General features: G+C 40.3%; 1 protein-coding gene across 1 annotated transcript; it reads right to left on the bottom strand.

The window, feature by feature from the left end:
* Nucleotides 1-8771: 8771 nt before the first annotated feature.
* On the bottom strand, nucleotides 8772-9998 carry LOC135440574 (kelch-like protein 17). The gene has a single exon (XM_064699821.1). The coding sequence runs from the start codon at nucleotides 9996-9998 to the stop codon at nucleotides 8772-8774; it is 1227 nt and encodes a 408-aa protein (XP_064555891.1).
* Nucleotides 9999-19098: the final 9100 nt, after the last annotated feature.

Below are 19098 nucleotides of genomic sequence, written 5' to 3'. Positions count from 1 at the left end.
TTGTTGCATTGTTTGCATTTAAACCGTTATCTTCTAATTATTTACAACTAGCAACATTTACGTCATGCCCCCCAGGATCCAATAAAATGGGCGTAAGCGTGCGTGTGTGTGTGTGTGTGTGTGTGTGTGTGTATCTGAGTGTACAAATATTTGGAGTTCTGCATTTAAAATAACAACTGCCAAATGAAAGGCAAACGGAGGGGATACAAATATTTATATATTCTTTGAGTCAATAAAGTTTACCTGAGCATTTAACCTAATTTCCGGAAAAATATGTTGACAAAATGTCAGAGGAGCAGCGAAAATCAACATTAAATTAATTTTTAAATAAAATAATATGGCTTTAATTAAGAGGGTATTAAGAAAACGATTTATGGTGATGATGATCATTATTATTATTATAATCATAGTATAACATTTGTTATTTATTATGATTAATATTTTTCTAATTCAATATTTTATTAATTAGAGCTCACAACTCAAGAAGACGTCCTATAGGGTATATCTGAGTCGAGCAGAGCGTGCTTTTCTGTTTACACTCGCATTTACCCAATAAAATAGATATCACCCATGCGATTATGAACATTTCAGCGGGCAACTCATGTGTAAGGTCGATAAAATTGTATTTATTTAATTGTGTGAGTCGCTTCGCAAAGCCAGATTGCGCCCGCAATTGCAGTCTACCGAAGTGCAATCAGAAAATATTAGTAACATAATACGAGTGTGCAGCGGCAATATTATTAATTTAATAACATAGTACTTATAGAGCACGTATAAATTAAGTTGGATTAACAAGTCAGGGCATACAATGGAAAATTAATACGAAAATTAAAAGAAAGAAAAAATACCCCAACCCATAGGGCAATAATTGCAGCAGGAAATGAGGCAACATATCAAATTGTGGTTTTGAAAGTTTATAAATATAAAATGCGGCTTTAATCTCAAAAATAATCCCACAATCTGGATGAAAATCGGTTTGGTTGTCGAAAATCCAGGCACAGCATTTATTATAGCTTATGGATATTTAAGTTCACAAAGCTTTACACAAACACGCTAAAATCAGTTTGAACACCCGGCATAATACGGCATTTGATACAAATCAAACTTAACGACTTTCAAGTTAAGGAAGAACATTAAAATTTTGTCAAAATTGTCAATTTATTGGCACATTATTCTAATCGAATGTCTGGGAAGAGACAACGACTGTTATTGTTCATTTTATAAGTACATAAGTATTCTCATTAGGCATATTGCATGCTTCAAATAAACGTGTAAATAAAAGATGTTTAAAAGAAAATCTTTACAAATACTAAAATTAACAAGAAGAGTTGAAAGTTAAATATTTTAAAAATATTTAAAGCAGTAGAATTTTAAGTGCAGTACAGCAAAAGTGGGCTGAAGTGGCTGCTGGTTTCCAGAAAGGACAAAAAGGCTGAAAAGGACGTGGAGGAACTGATAAACGTATTTGATATGCTATATGACGTATGTTTGTGTTCTTTTTTGTGTACAGCTCTCAATGTGGTGTGAATATATGTGTGTGTGTAAATCTGTGTGTGTGTGTGTGTGTGTGTGTGTGCGTGTGGGGTTCTGTCCCTTTGCTTATTGTGCAAATTAAAAACTATGTTTCGCATACTTTTTTTGTTTGGTCAGGTTGCTAGCCATGGCTCGGGTTTGTGTTTTGTTTTATGATATTATACCTAGCCACACAAAAGAGCTCATTAATTTGCGCACAACACACACGCACACACTACATCATTTTGTAGTTAAATAGTTTTGCGAACAAGAGGACCAAGCGAACCCAGAGGTTTTTCATCTTTTGGCAAAGGTTGCATGAGATGCATTTTATGCTGGGCATTTCGTGAGCTTTAGGGACTTGTTTTAAATAATCATTTTGATTATGTTAAAGTGACAGGCACTAAGCCTCGTGCATTAAGAAGAAGATCTGTCGCTAATAAAACTGACATGAGAACTAAACAGTTTACACCGATCTCTGGATCCACTGTGCACAGTGGTTAAGTGATTTACTACGTTAACTCAAGGACAAAAAGAAGTTTGCGTCGTGCCAAGATTTTTTATCAAGCACACACACACATGCTTCGCTGATTGCCTACAAAATGGGTTCTTGTTGCCCATCCGAGTCCCTTTGGTAAAAGGGAAGCATCCATAAATAATTAAACAGTTTTGTGCTGTTTAAGCATATCATAATGCGAGGCGCCTCAAAGAGCATCCTTATCCATAAAGCAGATGCCTGGTCTCTTTGGTAAAGCTGCCGCAGCGTGTCCTGCCTGTATCCTGTTCACCCCTACGCACACACACACACAAACACACAGACACATGTGGGTGTGTTGCCATTTTCAACAACAAAAGCCCCCAAAGCTTTTTCTATGCCCCTCCAGCAGCTCTGTCATTCTGGTCCTTTTTGGGGCTCGCCCGCAGCCCACCGCCCGTCGCGCGTCTTTTATTTATTATTATGCATGCCAGCCTCAGCATCAGGCTCAGGCTCAGGCTCAGGCTCAGCTACAGATTCAGCTGGCGGGCTCTTTGGGCAGGCTGTGTGTTGTTGTTGTTGTAGTTGTTGTGCCTGGCGCAGAGCCACAGAAATGATGCCACAAAATAATTTAAAAGTAATCAGGCAACAAATGTTTGCCCTGTTTTAGGCGCAACACATGAGTTGGACTTTCTGCATATATCTCAGGCATTGTAAACTTTTGGGTCTCTGTCCTCTCTCTCACACACACACACACACACACGCACGCACACATGGCACAACATACTAATTGCTATACACAATAAATTTATTAAAGACATTCAGCCGGCAGCATTTGCTGCATGCCCCAAGGCGCTTTATTTGCAAAGGAATTCTCATAATTAATTATTCGGCTAATTTGTTGGCCTGAGCTATGCCAGCCAGCAGATAGGCTATATGGCCGACCAGGTCGCCTGGAAAATCATTTGATTTAAGTAGTTAACACTTGCGGTGAACTTTCTCTAAGCCAATTTCAGTGTGCTCAGTGAGCTGTCAGCTGCCAGCTGCCAGTTGCCAGTTGCCAGTTGCAAGCTGCCAGCTGCCAGTTGCAAGTTGCAAGTGCAACAAGTGTCAATTTGTAGCAGCGAGTACTCGAAAATGCACTTATTAGATACCCATTAGCTTGTGAGCATAACAGCCAATGGGCCATGGCAACTGCCAACTATCGGGCCAGCAACCAGTAAATGGATCAGCCGCAAATTATACTAAGTGCTTCTGGCTGATGTGGCAGTACCTGTGGAGCTAACTGTAGCTGGTTGCATGCCGCGTGGCAAAGTTAAACTTAAGCTGCACTAAAAATTTGATTTCAGAAAAAATGCATAAATTCTTGTACTTCCGATGAAGTGGGGTGGGGGAGGGGCACACGGTGGACAGGGCGTGGCATAACAAATGTACAACAATATAGAGCGAGAGGGGGCGGGGTGCATGTGCGCGTGTGTGTGTGTGTGTGCCTAATGGCATTGAAACTTTCTAAGGCAGCCTCTGACTTTTTGGGGTCATTGGGGTTAAAATGATTGCATGTCATGACCAGGCACGTACAGCGATATGTGTATTTGGGTATGTGTGCGGGTGTGTGTGTGTGTGTGTGCGTGCTATTCATTATCCAATGCATTAATGTGCGTCCGGAGACGCATTAATATGCAGACTGATTCGTCGCAAACGGACAGACGGAAAAAAAAGAAAATGAAAAAGAATTAAATGTGGTGCTGAGCGGATGCAGACGTTGAGGCATTTAAGTATCTATTTATTTTGCGGCCTGACAAATTGAATTAAACCAAGAGCAAACAGCAAATTTTTAACCACAACAACAAGTTCCAGTTGTGGCACTTAACGTTTGCAAGATTTAAACAAGCGCACGGCAATTGGAAATTGCTCTGGCAAATTGAGCAACAGCAAGAACAGCAAAGCAGATCATATGAATGGGCTACTCGAGACAATGGCAGAGGCTGCTTCTTTGTGAGGGGGACATGCCTGCAAGGGTTAGAGGGGCAGCGGGCAGAGCGGGCAGAGCAGACTAGCAAAAGCAATTAATTTTACTTTGGAAGCACTCAAATGATTTAAATTTAATTGGGGTCAAGAATATACACACACACACACACACGCACATATGCGTATGCGTGTGCATGTGTGTGTGTGTTGCATTGGGCACAAAGAAGCCTGCAGCCAGAGCACAGAGCACAGACCGACCAGTGCCAGCTCAGGAAATGACGCGCTGCGTGCTGCTGACATTATCTAATTAGGCGAACGACGCAGCTTCGCATCGGCTGCATTCGCATGATTTATTCCTGCTGGGCTGACGACTAGAGTGGGTGAGGTGGGTTGGCGGCGTTGGGGAACGCCTATTGCCCCCAGCTGATGACAAGGAATGCCAATGTCACGCTTGCTGGGAATGCAGCTGGGACATGCCACGCAAATTGGACAGCTGAGGCGATGTTGTTGCTGTTGCACGTTGCCGTTGCCGTTGCTGTTGCTGTTGCACGTTGCACGCTGGACGCCGCTTGTTGTTGCCAGCATGTCACGCAGATATTCTGTACTTTTTGTTTCGTAGCACGCACTGCACAAGGCCCTGCTGCCCCTCTGCTGATGCTGGCTTACAGCCACCGAACAGTGGAAATGTAAACTGCAATTGATGTTTAAGCGGATTTTGGTGCCTCATGATGTTGTCAAGGTAATTGAGCGCTACTAATTAGTTATTAGGGGCAACAGCCCTCTCTGACTCACACTTCTGAAATTCAGCTGCAGCTCCAATCACACAGTAGGGCTATTGCAAATTGAATATGGTCAATGGCTGGGCATCAACTGAAATCCGAGCAATCATCAGATGAGATTAAGTAGCACATTTGTCGAGCACAACCCAAGTGCAAAGTGCGTATAATTAAAATCAGTTTGAGCTCTTTATCGAATTAACATAGGACGAACAGTTTATATGCACCTGAATACTCTTTTGGCTGGTCTTTTAAACCAAGAAGACATCTACGACCCCATAAACTATATTTATTTGCGATCAGCTAAAACTAAACAATGCAAAAGCTACAATATTTGTGCTTATCTCCAAAGTCGTATGACAATCAGGAAATTAATTCAAAAGGTCCTCAAGAATGCATTTTGCTAGTAAGGCACGTGCATGCCCGTGGGCAGGCAGTAGCCATACACCTCGGAGTAGTACCGCAGCACTACTCCGTGGCAGCCATAGGCCTTTTCGCCAAGTACGAAGAGAATGTCGGGATTCAGCTTATGCATTATCTGCTTGAGCACCTTGTCGGCCATTGGCTTCTTTTTCGGCACCCTAAACTTCATTGGTTGCTCTTCATCTATGAACCTGCTGAGGCTATAGCTATGCTTCACAACTTTTTTAGGCTCCGTGTTGATCGCCGTCTTATTGTCCTTCTTGTGGAACATGGAACTACTTTCCGCTGATGAAGCATATAAGTTATTGGCTAACCAAGATATAAAAATCTGATCCAGATACTTGTTTTTCGAAACCATATTTTTTTCAGACACGATATTTTTACATTCTTAACACGCTGTTTTTCAGTACTGGCTTGCTTCAAGGTCCAATACCGAATGTTGTTTTTCTTGTTAATAAAAACAAGTTTCAGATCATCAGCTGATCAGCTTGCTTTGATCACATAAAACTTAAATTTCAACATGTTCGATTCTCAACTAACTAACTGTTATTCCTCTTATAGCTGAAATATTTCACAAAATACAAATCTTCCGAAAAGAATAGATTTTCGGTTATTACTAAATGTATCTCAATTTGAAGTAAGGTTGCAAATCATAATTGCAATTTATATTTTATATTATATTATATATACGAAACAATTTGGCTCAAAAATAGCCCAACCAAAACCCAAAGAGAATATTATTATTTTCAAAATGACTTGAAATTAATAACTTTTGAGGGTAAAACTCAGCTCCAAAGCATGAATAGCTTTGGCCCCAACCATTTAATTAATCTTACCATATTCGGAAGATGCCAATTTGTGGTAGAGTTCTAATCTAGCCCGAAGCTTTCATATGAAAATATCAACGGCTGGCAATAATTCAGTGAAGCGGGCGATTAAAAATTATAAATATCTAAGATATATGACAAAGTAAGGTTTGAACCAACAAAAGGGTTCAAAGATGTGTAACAGCGAGTTGGTTCAAACCATGAACTGAATCAACAAAATTGTGTTAAGTTTGTCTTGTCCTTTACATTTTCTAATGATCGAGCGATAAAATCACAAGTTATTCGAGAACGAATTTTTTCGTGAAATAAATTCAGTTTCTTTAAGATTGTAGGGAATCTTGCAACAATCGATCGAATGCGAATTGCAGCGAAACGCAAATCCTTTAAAATGCCATTAAACTTGTTAATTGGGCAATTTAGGCACCAAGAGGTGCAGCAAATGTACCACTTGGGCGACTTTTGATAGCTTTAAATATTAAGTGAGCTGCCAGAGAAAACATAACGAGCACATTCATAAAGCACACACACAGACACACACACACAGACGCACACACAGGCGCACACACATACACAAATGTGGTAAGCAAATGAAAATGGAGGTAACCGCAACATTTTAGTTGCATTTGCAACGTTCGCCACAAGAGGCAGCACCACAAGGACCAAGGACATTTACCTAAATTAAAGCTAATGAATTGCCTCTTCGCGTTGGCAAGGACTTGCTACCGTACCTCAACCACGCCATAGAGCATCCAATCCTCTACCGAACAACCTCTTCTGCATTTCGCATTGTTTCCATCTAACTTTCGCCAGAGCATCAGTCGGCGTTGGCCACATTCGCCCGCTGCCAGCTTTTCCTTCTCCCACGCCCCGCCCACAACGTGCCACTTGTCCTGCACAACGGTGCAGGAGCAGCCACTTTGCTGTCTGCTTTAATTTGCATTGCACTTGTGTATGTTTACATTTTTTATTTCATTCATTTTCACTCTTATTTTGCCATGGCCCCCACCTTCTTTTACCCTCATCCTCCATCCTCCATCCTCCACCTCCGCTCTGCATATCGTGCGCCTATTTTGCTTTTTGTATTTTAATGAATAAGTGTACTAAATGGCAACGGACACTGCAAATGACTGAATGAAAGCTGAGCCTTAGATGAAAACTCTGCACTCCCGCACCCGCACCCGCACACACACACACACACACTCGCGAGCGCGAGCTTGAAATAATATGAATTAATATGCTGAAATGCGAGTGGTAGGTGACGGGTGGGTAGGGTAGTAAAAGGTGCAGCTTCGCCGACCAAATGCCTAGAATTCCTTGCCAAGCCAAGCAAGCGATTGCCCTTCAAGATAGTAGAGGCGAAAGAGGTAAAGAGATACCGACAGAGAGAGAGAGAGAGAGAGAGAGAGAGAGAGAGAAAGAGAGAGAGAGAGAGAGAGAGAGAGAGAGAGAGAGAGAGGGAAGCAGAGCAACAACAACTTTTGTTTAATGCATTAAAGATTTGATTTGTTAAATCAAAATTAAATCAACATGTATCCCCTTAGATTTGATTTCAGCTGTTTATCCACTCAGATATGCAAACTTCATTGCAAAAACTAGTAAGAATACCAAAGTCGTGTGTAACGTGTGCTCGACTACAAAATTCCCTGTACCCCTGTCAATATATTTTATAAATGTAGCCCAATATAAATATCAGGAGGAACGCCCCACAAAATCTCGACAAGTAATGATAGATTCGTTGTAGTTACCGAGATAGACGTGTTCGTGTACACGGACAGACAGATAGATGGGTGGACTGGCGGACGGACAGACTGACATGGCAAAACCGACTCAGATATTGTCCTGGTCAAGAATACCATATATTTACTTAATGGGATGGGACATGTGTCCTTCTGTATATTACACACATTAACACAAAACATACATAACCTTTTTTACCATTTTTCCAAAAGGTACAGGGTAGAATTAATCGAATATTGACACGTTTATCGAGTGGGACACAGTGGCTTGCAAAACTTTCAAAAAACTCATCAAAAGATTTCATATTTCAAAGTTCTGTGTTCGAAACATCAAACGAGTCAGTCAGCTGTTTGTTAACTATAAATTGTGTCTGCCTAATGGGTATACGTGAGGGTTAACATTCAAATACATGTTAAGAGACGCTCAATTGAGAAATAAAGCATGTGCAGGACCTTAAGTTCAACTGTACTTTATAATAAAATAAAAGTCATTTATCAATTCTATGAAGTTGTCATTATCTGGTTGTCATCATTCTGGTCAGATAGTTTCGGAGAGCTTTTGCTTAGCACTAGATTACTAGATATTTTTTAAAAACGTTCTCATTAACGAAATCAAATGAAAATGTCAGTAAGCAGAATGCCCACAAAATCCCTTTGCTTTTCATTCCACTCATTGATTTTATTCACATCAAATCCAAATCTCCTCAAATTTTGCGAGATTTGAAACCAACCAAATAACATTTCCTGTACCAATGGAATTGGGTTGGCAGATATTTCTGTCACATCCGATCATGAAATGTGAGTTATAATTGCCCATCTGAGTACAGGGTATAACCTTGTCTCACTCTTTGTATCTATTGGTTGTCATTTATGCTTATCGCGCTTCTCTAAACTTTAACAAAACTGTACTCAATATTAAACAACTGGTAAATTATAATAGAGGCAGACAAGAACTAAATTTATCGATATCATATACATTTAATTCATTCACTAATGCAACAATTGAAGCATCTAGGAAAATATATATATCCGTTGTATATTTTTATTTTTATTTTCAATCGGACTTTTCGTCCCTCTGTTGAGGCACTTTCACCTGAATGCGACCCAAAAAGTTGGTCGCACTGTCAAGTTTGTCTAAATAAGTTATAAAGTCGATGGGACTAAATATTTCCTCTTTTCGAAGCTGACCATTGGAGTTTTGGTATTGGCATCCCGGGTCGATAATCCAGTAACGATCACGCGTTCTAATCTCGTTTTCAGCGAGGGTTCCCATGTGCAACTCCTGCTGCAACAGCATGGCAACATGCAACCGAGGCAACAGCTCATCTGCCACCCTCGGCACCATCTCGTGCAGATGGGCGGAAAGGTTAATCAGAAACTTGGGCGGTATCAGGATGTAGCGCACGGCTTGAAGGAGTACGGGCAAGTGCTGTTTGCGCCCGTCATAGTCAGAGAATATCCAATACAAGGCCGCGAATAACACTTCCACCTCCGACTGAACGGCCAGACTGTCGGATGACAGCAGCTTGCACACGCAACTTAAGTCCATTTCACGATACTCATCGGTGCAAACCAGCAGCAGAAAGTATTTGCGGACACAGGTCAGCATCAGCTTGGCGATGCCCCACTTGTTCTTGCTCTTCGCCTCAAAGTAAGTCGCAATCGCATCCGACTCGCCGAAGCAATCCTTATCGCACAGGCATCTGAACAAGTTCTTCACAAGACCCGGTATGTAGAAATAATGCGCTGCCTGAAGCAACTCGAGCAGCTTGCCGCGGGGGCACTGCAGCTCCGTCTGCAACATCCACTCGTAGGCCAAGACGAAGGCCAGGCTGGTTATCTTGTCAGTCGGCAGACCTATTATCATGCCCGTGGGCAGGCAGTAGCCATACACCTCGGAGTAGTACCGCAGCACTACTCCGTGGCAGCCATAGGCCTTTTCGCCAAGTACGAAGAGAATGTCGGGATTCAGCTTATGCATTATCTGCTTGAGCACCTTATCGGCCATTGGCTTCTTTTTCGGCAGCCTAAACTTCATCGGTTGCTCTTCATCTATGAACCTGCTGAGGCAATAGCTATGCTCCACAACCTTTTTAGGCTTCGTGTTGATCGCCGTGTTATTGTCCTTCTTGGCGTGTTCTTTCTTGGAGTTGCCTTTCTTGGCGTGTTCTTTCTTGGCGTTGTCCTTCTTTTGGTTGTCCATCGTCGTGGCTAAGATGGCAAAATGATAATGAAGATGAGGACTCAGAAACACAATCTGCTCCGCCTCCAAGTGGGACATGGAACTACTCTCTGCTTATGAAGAAAATTAGTTATTGGTTAACAAAGATATAAAAATGTTCTCCAAAAACTTGTTTTCAAAAAGTATATAATTATATTTTCACACATGCACTGGCTTGCTTCGAGCCCCAACACCGAATGTTCTTTTGCGTGTTCATAAAAACAAATTTGAGATACCATGCAGCCTACTTGTATCATATTAAACCTTAATTTCAACACATGTGCTAATAATTATTCCTATTTTAACTGAAGTATTTCAACAAATTTGGCTTCTATCGAGAATAATTATATCTAAGAATTCATACTATCTCAAAAACCCCTTGCAGCACCCAATCTACATAATACGAAAAGAAAATGCAGAACACGTCCTTATATTTAATAACATAACTAATAATTTGCAATGAATAATATTTTGCACTCATTTTCTATTACATCAAGATAATATAAGCTCGAACTCATCGACTTTTTTTTGGCACATATAATTCAATTTGCATAGTTAAAGAACCAATTGTATATGCCCCAATATTCAATTTCGGGTATAAGAACATAAGGATATTGCGCCCATATCCTCTTTCTTGTTCGCCCCACTGTGCGGCGGGTGGCACAAATAATTGCCTTAAATTAGTCCAGCGCTTGAGCTCAGCACACGGCAGCGAAGTGACCCCCAGCTTGATGGGCAAAGGGTGGAGGGGAAACGGGACCAGCCTACTGCCAGTTGCCAGCTGGCAGCATCAACAGCTGCAGCTGAAGCTGCTGCAGCATCATGGGCTGGGGCAGGGGCAGGGGCAGGGGAAAGGGCAGGGGCAGGGAGAGTGCCTCGTTACGAGTACCTTATGCAGTAATTGCGCTACTTGTCTTTCGAAATCTGCTGCTGCTGCTGCAGTCAAGTGCAATTTATACTTTTATTTTAAATATATATATAACTATATATATTATATATATATGTTTGCTAATGAAAAGAGCAGCTCGCACAAATACAAAATAATTAAAGAATGAATATTGTTTGTTTAACTTTCGATCGGGTGCACAGTTACTTGCAAAAGACTTCTTGTAAATTCACTTGCTTTACACTTTTCAAAAATACATCTTGACTGAAAAAAGGAGACCAAAGATTGCATGAGCAAAAGCTTAAATTTATTTAAAGGGTTTTTTTTGGGAAAGTCCACACTTTTCGGAATTCCACCACCAGACCGAAGAGTGGAATTTAATTTTTGCGAATAGACTTGTTTTACACATTTCGGAAATTTCACCCCCAGAAAGAAAAGTAAAACTCTATTTCAAAAGTATTTTTGCATATTCACATGTTTCACACCATTCGGAAAATTCACACCCAGGCAGAAAAGTGGAGGTCAAAGATTGGATGGGCAAAAGTTAAGGTTTTCTTTCGATCGGCTTGACTATTATTTTAAAGGTCATAGTAAAAAAATGAATAACTAATTGATTTTTCCCTTTTGAAGACCTATACAAAGATTCAGTAAATATATGCTTCGGAAGTTTAGTCTTAGAGCAGACGATCGGCTTTTCATTTGTAATGAGTACGTTTCACCGTTTCACCTATTTTCAAAAGTCCATCCTTCAGGCGAAGTCAAACTCATTTTCAAATATCTACGTAAATTCACCGATTACAGAAAATGCACTGCGATAAGTGAATATGATGCATATGGATGATAAAGATGATGTGTAAAATATAAGGATGAAACAAGTAAACTTGGCCCAGGCTTTGCCGCGTACCCCCGCTTGTAAAGAATTAAGCTTATCTGGGCAGCACCATCGGCAGCAGCTGCAAACATTGTACACATCTGTAAGTTATCTGTGAGTGTTTGGCATATTATTCATATACTCATTTCGTGTGCTCCACTCTAAGCTCTGATTTGGCCACGTTCGGCATGGGCCCACCCGCAGCTGCAGTGCCTTGGCCATTATTTTACCAGCGGCTACACAATTTCCGCAATATTTATGTGCCAAAGGCAAACAAAAAACCAAAGAAAAAGATACCCAACTAAAGCAGGCGCAACAGAAAAATTGTAAACATTTATTTACTGTCCATTTCCGCTGGCTTTTGATGTGCTGCTGCTGCTGCTGCAGTTGCTGTTGCTGTTGCACTTTCAGCATTTCCATTTGTATGTCCATTTGTAGTCATTTTTTTGCGCCAGCTTTTTAGCCCAAGTGCTTATTTATTTAGCCCGGCGCTACATAGCTGCATTCCCGCTTCGGGTAACGTTTTTGAAGGCCAACTCGCAGGGAATGTAGCTTGAGTGTTGCAAACAGAATCAATGCAGGGCCCCAGCAACTTGCGCCTAGCTAGTTTACGTGAATGTGAATGTTGGTACAAGAAATAACGAGCGAGCTCTGAACTCTGATTTGCCATTGTCCCAAGCAAAAGCTTTCGCACATTTCTGTTTTACACTCCAAATGTTGAATAGGCTTAAGAACCCCAGGCACAGATATATTGAAGAAGCGGAAGAAAAGGAGGAACTAGCAAATGCAAATTGTTTTTTATTTCGGTCGAAGATCCCATTTTTTGTTATAACAAAAAATAAACTAACCCACTTAATATGTCTTTTATATTTTGTTATTTTTATATTTTTTTCTATACTCAGTGTTCATAATATTGAAAAACTACTGCACTTTTTTTGTACTTTGCACATCACTTAATTTCATATAAAATTTAATGAAAGCTAAATTAATAAAACAAAACAGTTTAATGGCATTGATTGCTTTACATAATTAAATAAATAAAACAAAAAAAAAAAAAAACAGCAACAACAAATTTTTTTAGTGCAAGCAAATTTTCAGTTTGTTTAACACAAATGAAAGTTCAATGTTAATTAAATCAATAAACACAAATGAACAACAAATGAAATGAAGGTTAGTAAGTATAAGCATAAATAGGTACTTGCATATATATATACATATATACATACATACAAACATATATATATATATATGCACATGATATGTTAAGCTAAAAGGCCTTGTTTAATGTCTTTTTGTTAAATATTTATAATAATAAAGATTATGTTTCTAATATGTGTAATGTATTTAGGTGAAGAGCCTTGCTTCCCTATAGGTCGTTTGCACAATTCAATTTTAGTTTTTAATTTTTTTTTTCTGGTTTAATTAAATTAACAATTATTTACTATTATAATTTCGTTAAAAATTGTAGTATTATTATTGTTTTTGTATTGTTTTGAATTATTATTATACTTATTAGCAATATGACTGGCTCCCTTAGACAAGCCATCTACAGAGAGCCGAGATATTCATTAAACATAAACAACTTTATAAACTTTAATGGGACATTAAGTCGTGGCAAAATGTCAAGTAATTGCCGACTAATGTCAAGTGAGGAATGCAGCCAAATGGTTGCATGTTCAGCCAAGATGATTAGACCACATTATCATTAAAGTCGTGCTGCAATATCGCCCCCGTTTGGGCCACTAAATCTTAATTGATATAATTTCAGCGGTTTTGAGGTCATCGAGAGTTGTGGCTTTGTTGGCCAAGCCAAGACTTACCAGCACAGCACGTTCTCTCCAATACACACACACACACACCCAAATGTCACACAACAAAGTCTGTGTGTGAGTGTGTGTGCGTTATTTGTTGTTGTGTTTTGTTTATGCTGGCACTCGAAAGCTGTTTACGTTTTGAGTTCACACACTTGGCGAGGCACAAAGTGCGCCAAAAAGCGCGCTTCGAATTTTACCACACGCGTCGCTAAAAAGCACACACAAAATACGCTCGGTCTCCAAAAAAAAAAATTCCAAAAAAAAATGAGATGGGAATAAAAAATAAAAGCAAACGGATTGAGAACAAAAACTATGTATTATGGCAATGATTATTGAATAGTCGCTTAATGGATTGCTCGGCGCTCGAATGCCGCACACGCGCTGCAAAATATTACGCAAAATGTGCGCCACACAGTTGCTGTGGCAAGCAGATACTTTCGTACTTTCAACACATGAAACGGCCTGCAACGCGCTGCCGACTGAGGCTGTACCGCAGTAGCTGAAAATCGCGCAAAGACTGAAGCTGCAGATGCCGCTGAAGATTTCAGATGGCCCCGACGCTGCCGACACTGCCGACGTTGCCGGCCGCAGCCGAACGCGCAGCATCCACACGAGGCAGCAGCGATTGGGGCACGAACGGGCAGCCCCACTTCGTGCCGTCGCTTGTTGCAGCAACATCGCCAGCCGACTGACAAAATGTTGCCGACTGGGAAATTTGAAATTAACGCTGCGGGGGCAGATTTTTGCTTTGGCTATTTCTGTTGTTGCTGCTGCTCTTGTTGTTGTTGTTGTTTTTGTTGTTGTTGTTGTTGCTACTGTTGCTCACGTGTGCGCGTAGGTCAGTGACGCTTCGCTGGGCTGTTCAATTTATTTTCACGCTGCGTCTGCGTCTGTTTGCTGTTTGTTTAACAATTTTCCCCCTCGCTTTTGACATGTGCCACGCGCGCGTCTTCTCGTCTTTTTTTAGCTTGTTGCCGGCTTTAGGCCATCGGCTGCACTAGCAGCTCGTGGGTGCGTTTATTGTTAACAGATGACAGGCTGCAGCAGCAACATTTGCATATTGCACGAAACTGTGGCACATGCATAGCAAAATATATAAATATAAAAAACTTTATCAACCTGCAGCATCTGGCACATTGACGTGCCCCAACGTTGTCGAAAATCATCAGAAATTAACGCATCCAAATTTTAGCTTTGCCTACCTACCTATACTGTAGTTTTTTTTTTACCATATATAAGCCAAATATATGTATATCTAAGACATGTGCAGCCTAATGACCAACCCATCTATACTAATGTACCAAGGATTGGGTTTGAACTTTGGCTCGCCAAATTTGTCCCAACATTCAGTACAATAATTACATTCAATAATATAATCAAATTATTTAATGGATTATAATGCAACAATTAAAAGCCAACAATCGTAGCTAATATCCCCAGCGAAAGTCTTGCAAAGGGAAAGACACATTCTTAGGTAAAAATTAAAAATAATTCCTACTAACTATATAAAGTTCAAATATATAATAAGTAAAATCAAATATATGAAAAGTTAAATTGTAATAGATCTATAATTTAGAATACTTAAACTAACGTTAGCCCAATGTCAAAAGCACACAAATTTTCACATGGCAAAACAAAAAGAAAATCGTTAAAATCTAAAGCCTTCTTTGTTTTTATTACAAAATATGGCCCAATCCAGGCTTGGGATAAGCTGTTCTGCAATGAAATAATCCAGCTTAAGGTTCGGTTCGAGGTAAGTAAATTATTGGAATTCCGGGCTCTAATCGGTTCAGTTCAAAACCAAGGCCTAGTTGGGTGCTCGTTGGGGGTCAGCTTTAAGACATTTCTTTAAAGCTTTATGAAACAACATTTTGTGAGGCAATTCTTGCTAAATTCAACCAAGTTTACTTTAAGTTAATATCTATAAAAAACAAAATACTTTTGAAAACATTCTTCTTCTACTTCAAGAATAAAATTAAATTAAATTCAGCACGTGCGGCAATTTCGACCATGAGTTGTAGCCCGTATAATAAAGGCTTAAAGCCGAGCGAATTGATTTTCAGTCTCATTTTTACTGGAAATTCTTAAGCCCCAATATTCGGTCTTTCTTTTCCTAAACAAATATGATGAAGCCCACCAAACTCGAAGCTCGTGCTTTTATTCCGCCTTGGCTCCAATTTGATTTCCGCTCATCCGTAGGCTATTTGAAATGAACCCACTAAGCCCACAATGACCGCCAGACAAAGAACTGTTGTAGCACTCACATGTCTATTCATGAATATTCAATGAATGGATTTACTTAGAGGTTTCATTGATGAGTACTTGAAGTATTCTGGTCAACATTGATGGGCTAGATGGCTGAAATAATGGCTGGCATTATGTGCTCATAAGTATTGTAATACACTGACTTCACTGTACGGTGCGCACTGCTGGGACACGAGCGCCGCGCGACAGCCAGCTAATGATATTTTGTCCCTAAGCTGGTAGGGCTGCATTTGCTGCTGCTGCACAAACTTAATTATGGCCAGCATTAAAAATGCAACTGTCAAACCAGGACGACAGCTCTACCACGCACACACACAAACACACACATGCGCGCACACACACACACACACACACACACACACTGAGACAGCCGACAGGCTGCTTAAAGGATGTGCTGTGCGCCGTGTGTGTGGCAGCTGAAGCTGCAGCTTCCTTTATTCACAATGAACGATGCCTGGCCCGACCTCGCCCTGCAACGCCAAGCCACAGATGTGGCTGCACCACCGCCAGCTTCAGTGGCTGCTTATTCCGAAACATTCGGGTAACTGGGTCACAAGGATAGCCATTAATTTATAATAATTTCAACTAAGATTTCACAATTTCTTTTGCACAGCTCCCGCCTCCAACGCCCACTCACTCATCCAATCGCAGTGCCCTGCTGTGCCTTTGCCTTAACAATTTTCGCATTTTCCATTCATCATTCGCGCAGCTGCCAAGCACCCGACCAACAATCCAACCAGCCCAGCCATCCAACCATCCCAGCCAGCACTCGACCAGGACGCAACCAGCAGCCGGCAATGCCACTGTCAGCGCCCGCAAAAGCAAAGTCAATTTCGCGCACTTTGCATGCCCCGCCAGGCCGCAGCAACTGTTTGAGTTGGCAAATGCAGCGAATGGAGCCGCTGCCGCTGCCGTTACCGCTGCCGCTGCCGTTGCTGGACCAGAAGCACCAGCAGCCAGGCCCGTGCCCAAACACGGTTCTGGACCAGGACTTGCCCGCCTGCGCCCGATTCTTTCCCAAAAACCGACGACCTGCTTCATCCACAAACCAACGCGCCATCAAGTTTACAAGCGCAATGCATCAATCACTTGACGCTCAAGCGGTTTCACGACGAATCTGAGCAGGGGGCAGGGGGCAGGGTGCAGGGTGCCCGGGTGGAGGGGGGGCTGCTGCGCTCGCGGTAGCGACTGCGCTTTTCGCTGGCACAAAAGAAGGCACAAGTTAAAAAAGAAGAAAATGGAACAAAAAAATATTTAAAAAATAAACGAGAACCTATCCCGTTGGCCAATTTGACGTTAAGATGGAATTTGTGAAAAATTCATCAAATTGACTGCGGCGCATTGCTCATTGAAAAGGCAAAGACAAAGGCAGGCACGCGGCCAAAGAGAAAGAAAAAGGCACTGTCTGCCGTTGAAAAGGACTCGCGCAAAGAAAGGAAATGCAGCTGCCGAGCATGCCAGGGCAACGCCAGCGCCATGGCTAAGGATAATTCAGTTAGCCGCACTTTGCATAATGCAAACAAATTAGAAAGGATGATTTCGTCTTTTCGACGCCCTTTGCAATAATTTCCCAGCGGATGCCCAGCAACAGATTCAGCAGAGAGAGAAATGTCCGCCTAGTGTGGAGCTTGGGACATTTTTGAATTATTTGTTGACTAACGGAAATGCCGAAAGATTCGCTATCGAAAGGTACTTGACCCTTAAGCAACGATCAAGCCAAACACATAGCTGCCAGCTATGATCCCAATGTATGACACGCAAAAGCTGACTGCTGCCTGCTACAAAACAAATGCTTAACTGCAGAAAGCTGACTGACTGAGTAAGGGACTGATGATGATTAACGCACAGCCTAAACTATAAGAGCTAGGAAGCTGCATTTTTTACTGTAGCTAACTCATATTGAATAAGTGCCTTCTAAGATAGAGTGTAGAAAACGGTTGTAAAAATTTGTTTGCATTACATTTGCTTTCATTTCATTTGAGACTTGTTTCAGACTCTTGGCGAAATTCACTCCTGGGTGGAAAAAAGGGGGAAGGTGGAAGAAGATTTAACTTTCCTCTGAACTGCTTCAAACTCATTTTCAAATCTCGACATTTTAAAAATATTTCATTGAGAAACTATTGATAGCAAAATGTGTCATCCGATAGATGTCAATTTAGTAAACATTTTTCGCAATAACAATGTGGCGTTTTGTTATGTCTTTTTTTGCAACTAACCTAGCATCTGACAACTTGCATGTTCAAAATGATTAACCTAAGCCTGGCAACGCCGTGTAGGACCTAGCTTACCTTATTAAAATAATAAAAAAATAATATAATAGATCAAAAAAGACTGTGGATCCGTCAAGTCATGCATAGCTATGATTCAGAGAAGACTATTTATCAGATAAAGTGGTCAAAAAAAAGGTATTTTTGAATCGACTGATAAATGTATGTGTCCCGTTTACGTGCAAATGGCAAAACCTTATGAATTGTGGCTACTTTATTATAAAAAAAATGATGCTTCATGACGAGTGGAAACATCAAAGTGATTTACAATGTAAATTAAATAAAAAATTTGGTTTAAATTTGAAATAAAAAAAAGAATATATAATAAAAGGAAAATATTAAAATGAGGTATGACATACCCCTTAACCATTTGTTAAATTAATCGATTCAAGTGACACTTCCAAAGAGTAGAGATTAATTAATTTGAGACTAATCAGCTATTTCTCTCCAAACAACATCAAAGTGATAAAAACTGTAAATTAATTTCAAATTTTGCCTAAAATGGAAAAAAATAAGTAAATGAATATAATGAGGTATGACATATTCTTTAACAATACGTTAAATTAATCTCTTCATCAGATTATAAAAAAAAATTCTTTTCATTTTGAATTTTATGTCCAAATATCATCAGCTATTTCCATCAAACCAAAATAATGTGATATATTTATACATATAATTAAATTAATTTTATATATGGCTTAAAATACAAATAATTAAATTAATAAAAGGAGGCATGATATACTCCTTATTGTTAAATTTGGTTTTAAGTAAATTAATACAATAATAAAATGAGGTATGCCATACACCTGAACTATGAGTTAAGCTTATATCTTCAACAGAATCTTGCAAAAAGGGGAGATAATCGCACGTCTTAAATTCAAGGACATATTGCAGTTCCTGCATGCTTCTTGTCTCACATTAGGAATATTATTATAACGAAATTTTCTTAACCTGACAGTATATCTGACACATAAGATCTATGTGGACATTAGAAAATCAAGCCTCAGTCTGGCACATCATGTTTAATCCCAAAAATTCAAGCTGGTCTTGTTGCTGG

This window comes from Drosophila montana, unplaced genomic scaffold, assembly GCF_035044405.1.
Source record: "Drosophila montana isolate Dmon_TW-CO22-7 unplaced genomic scaffold, ASM3504440v1 contig_1624_1, whole genome shotgun sequence".
NCBI classification, from domain to species: domain Eukaryota; kingdom Metazoa; phylum Arthropoda; class Insecta; order Diptera; family Drosophilidae; genus Drosophila; species Drosophila montana.
Note: the sequence above shows the minus strand (reverse complement) of the source record. Positions and strands in the feature narration are given on the sequence as shown.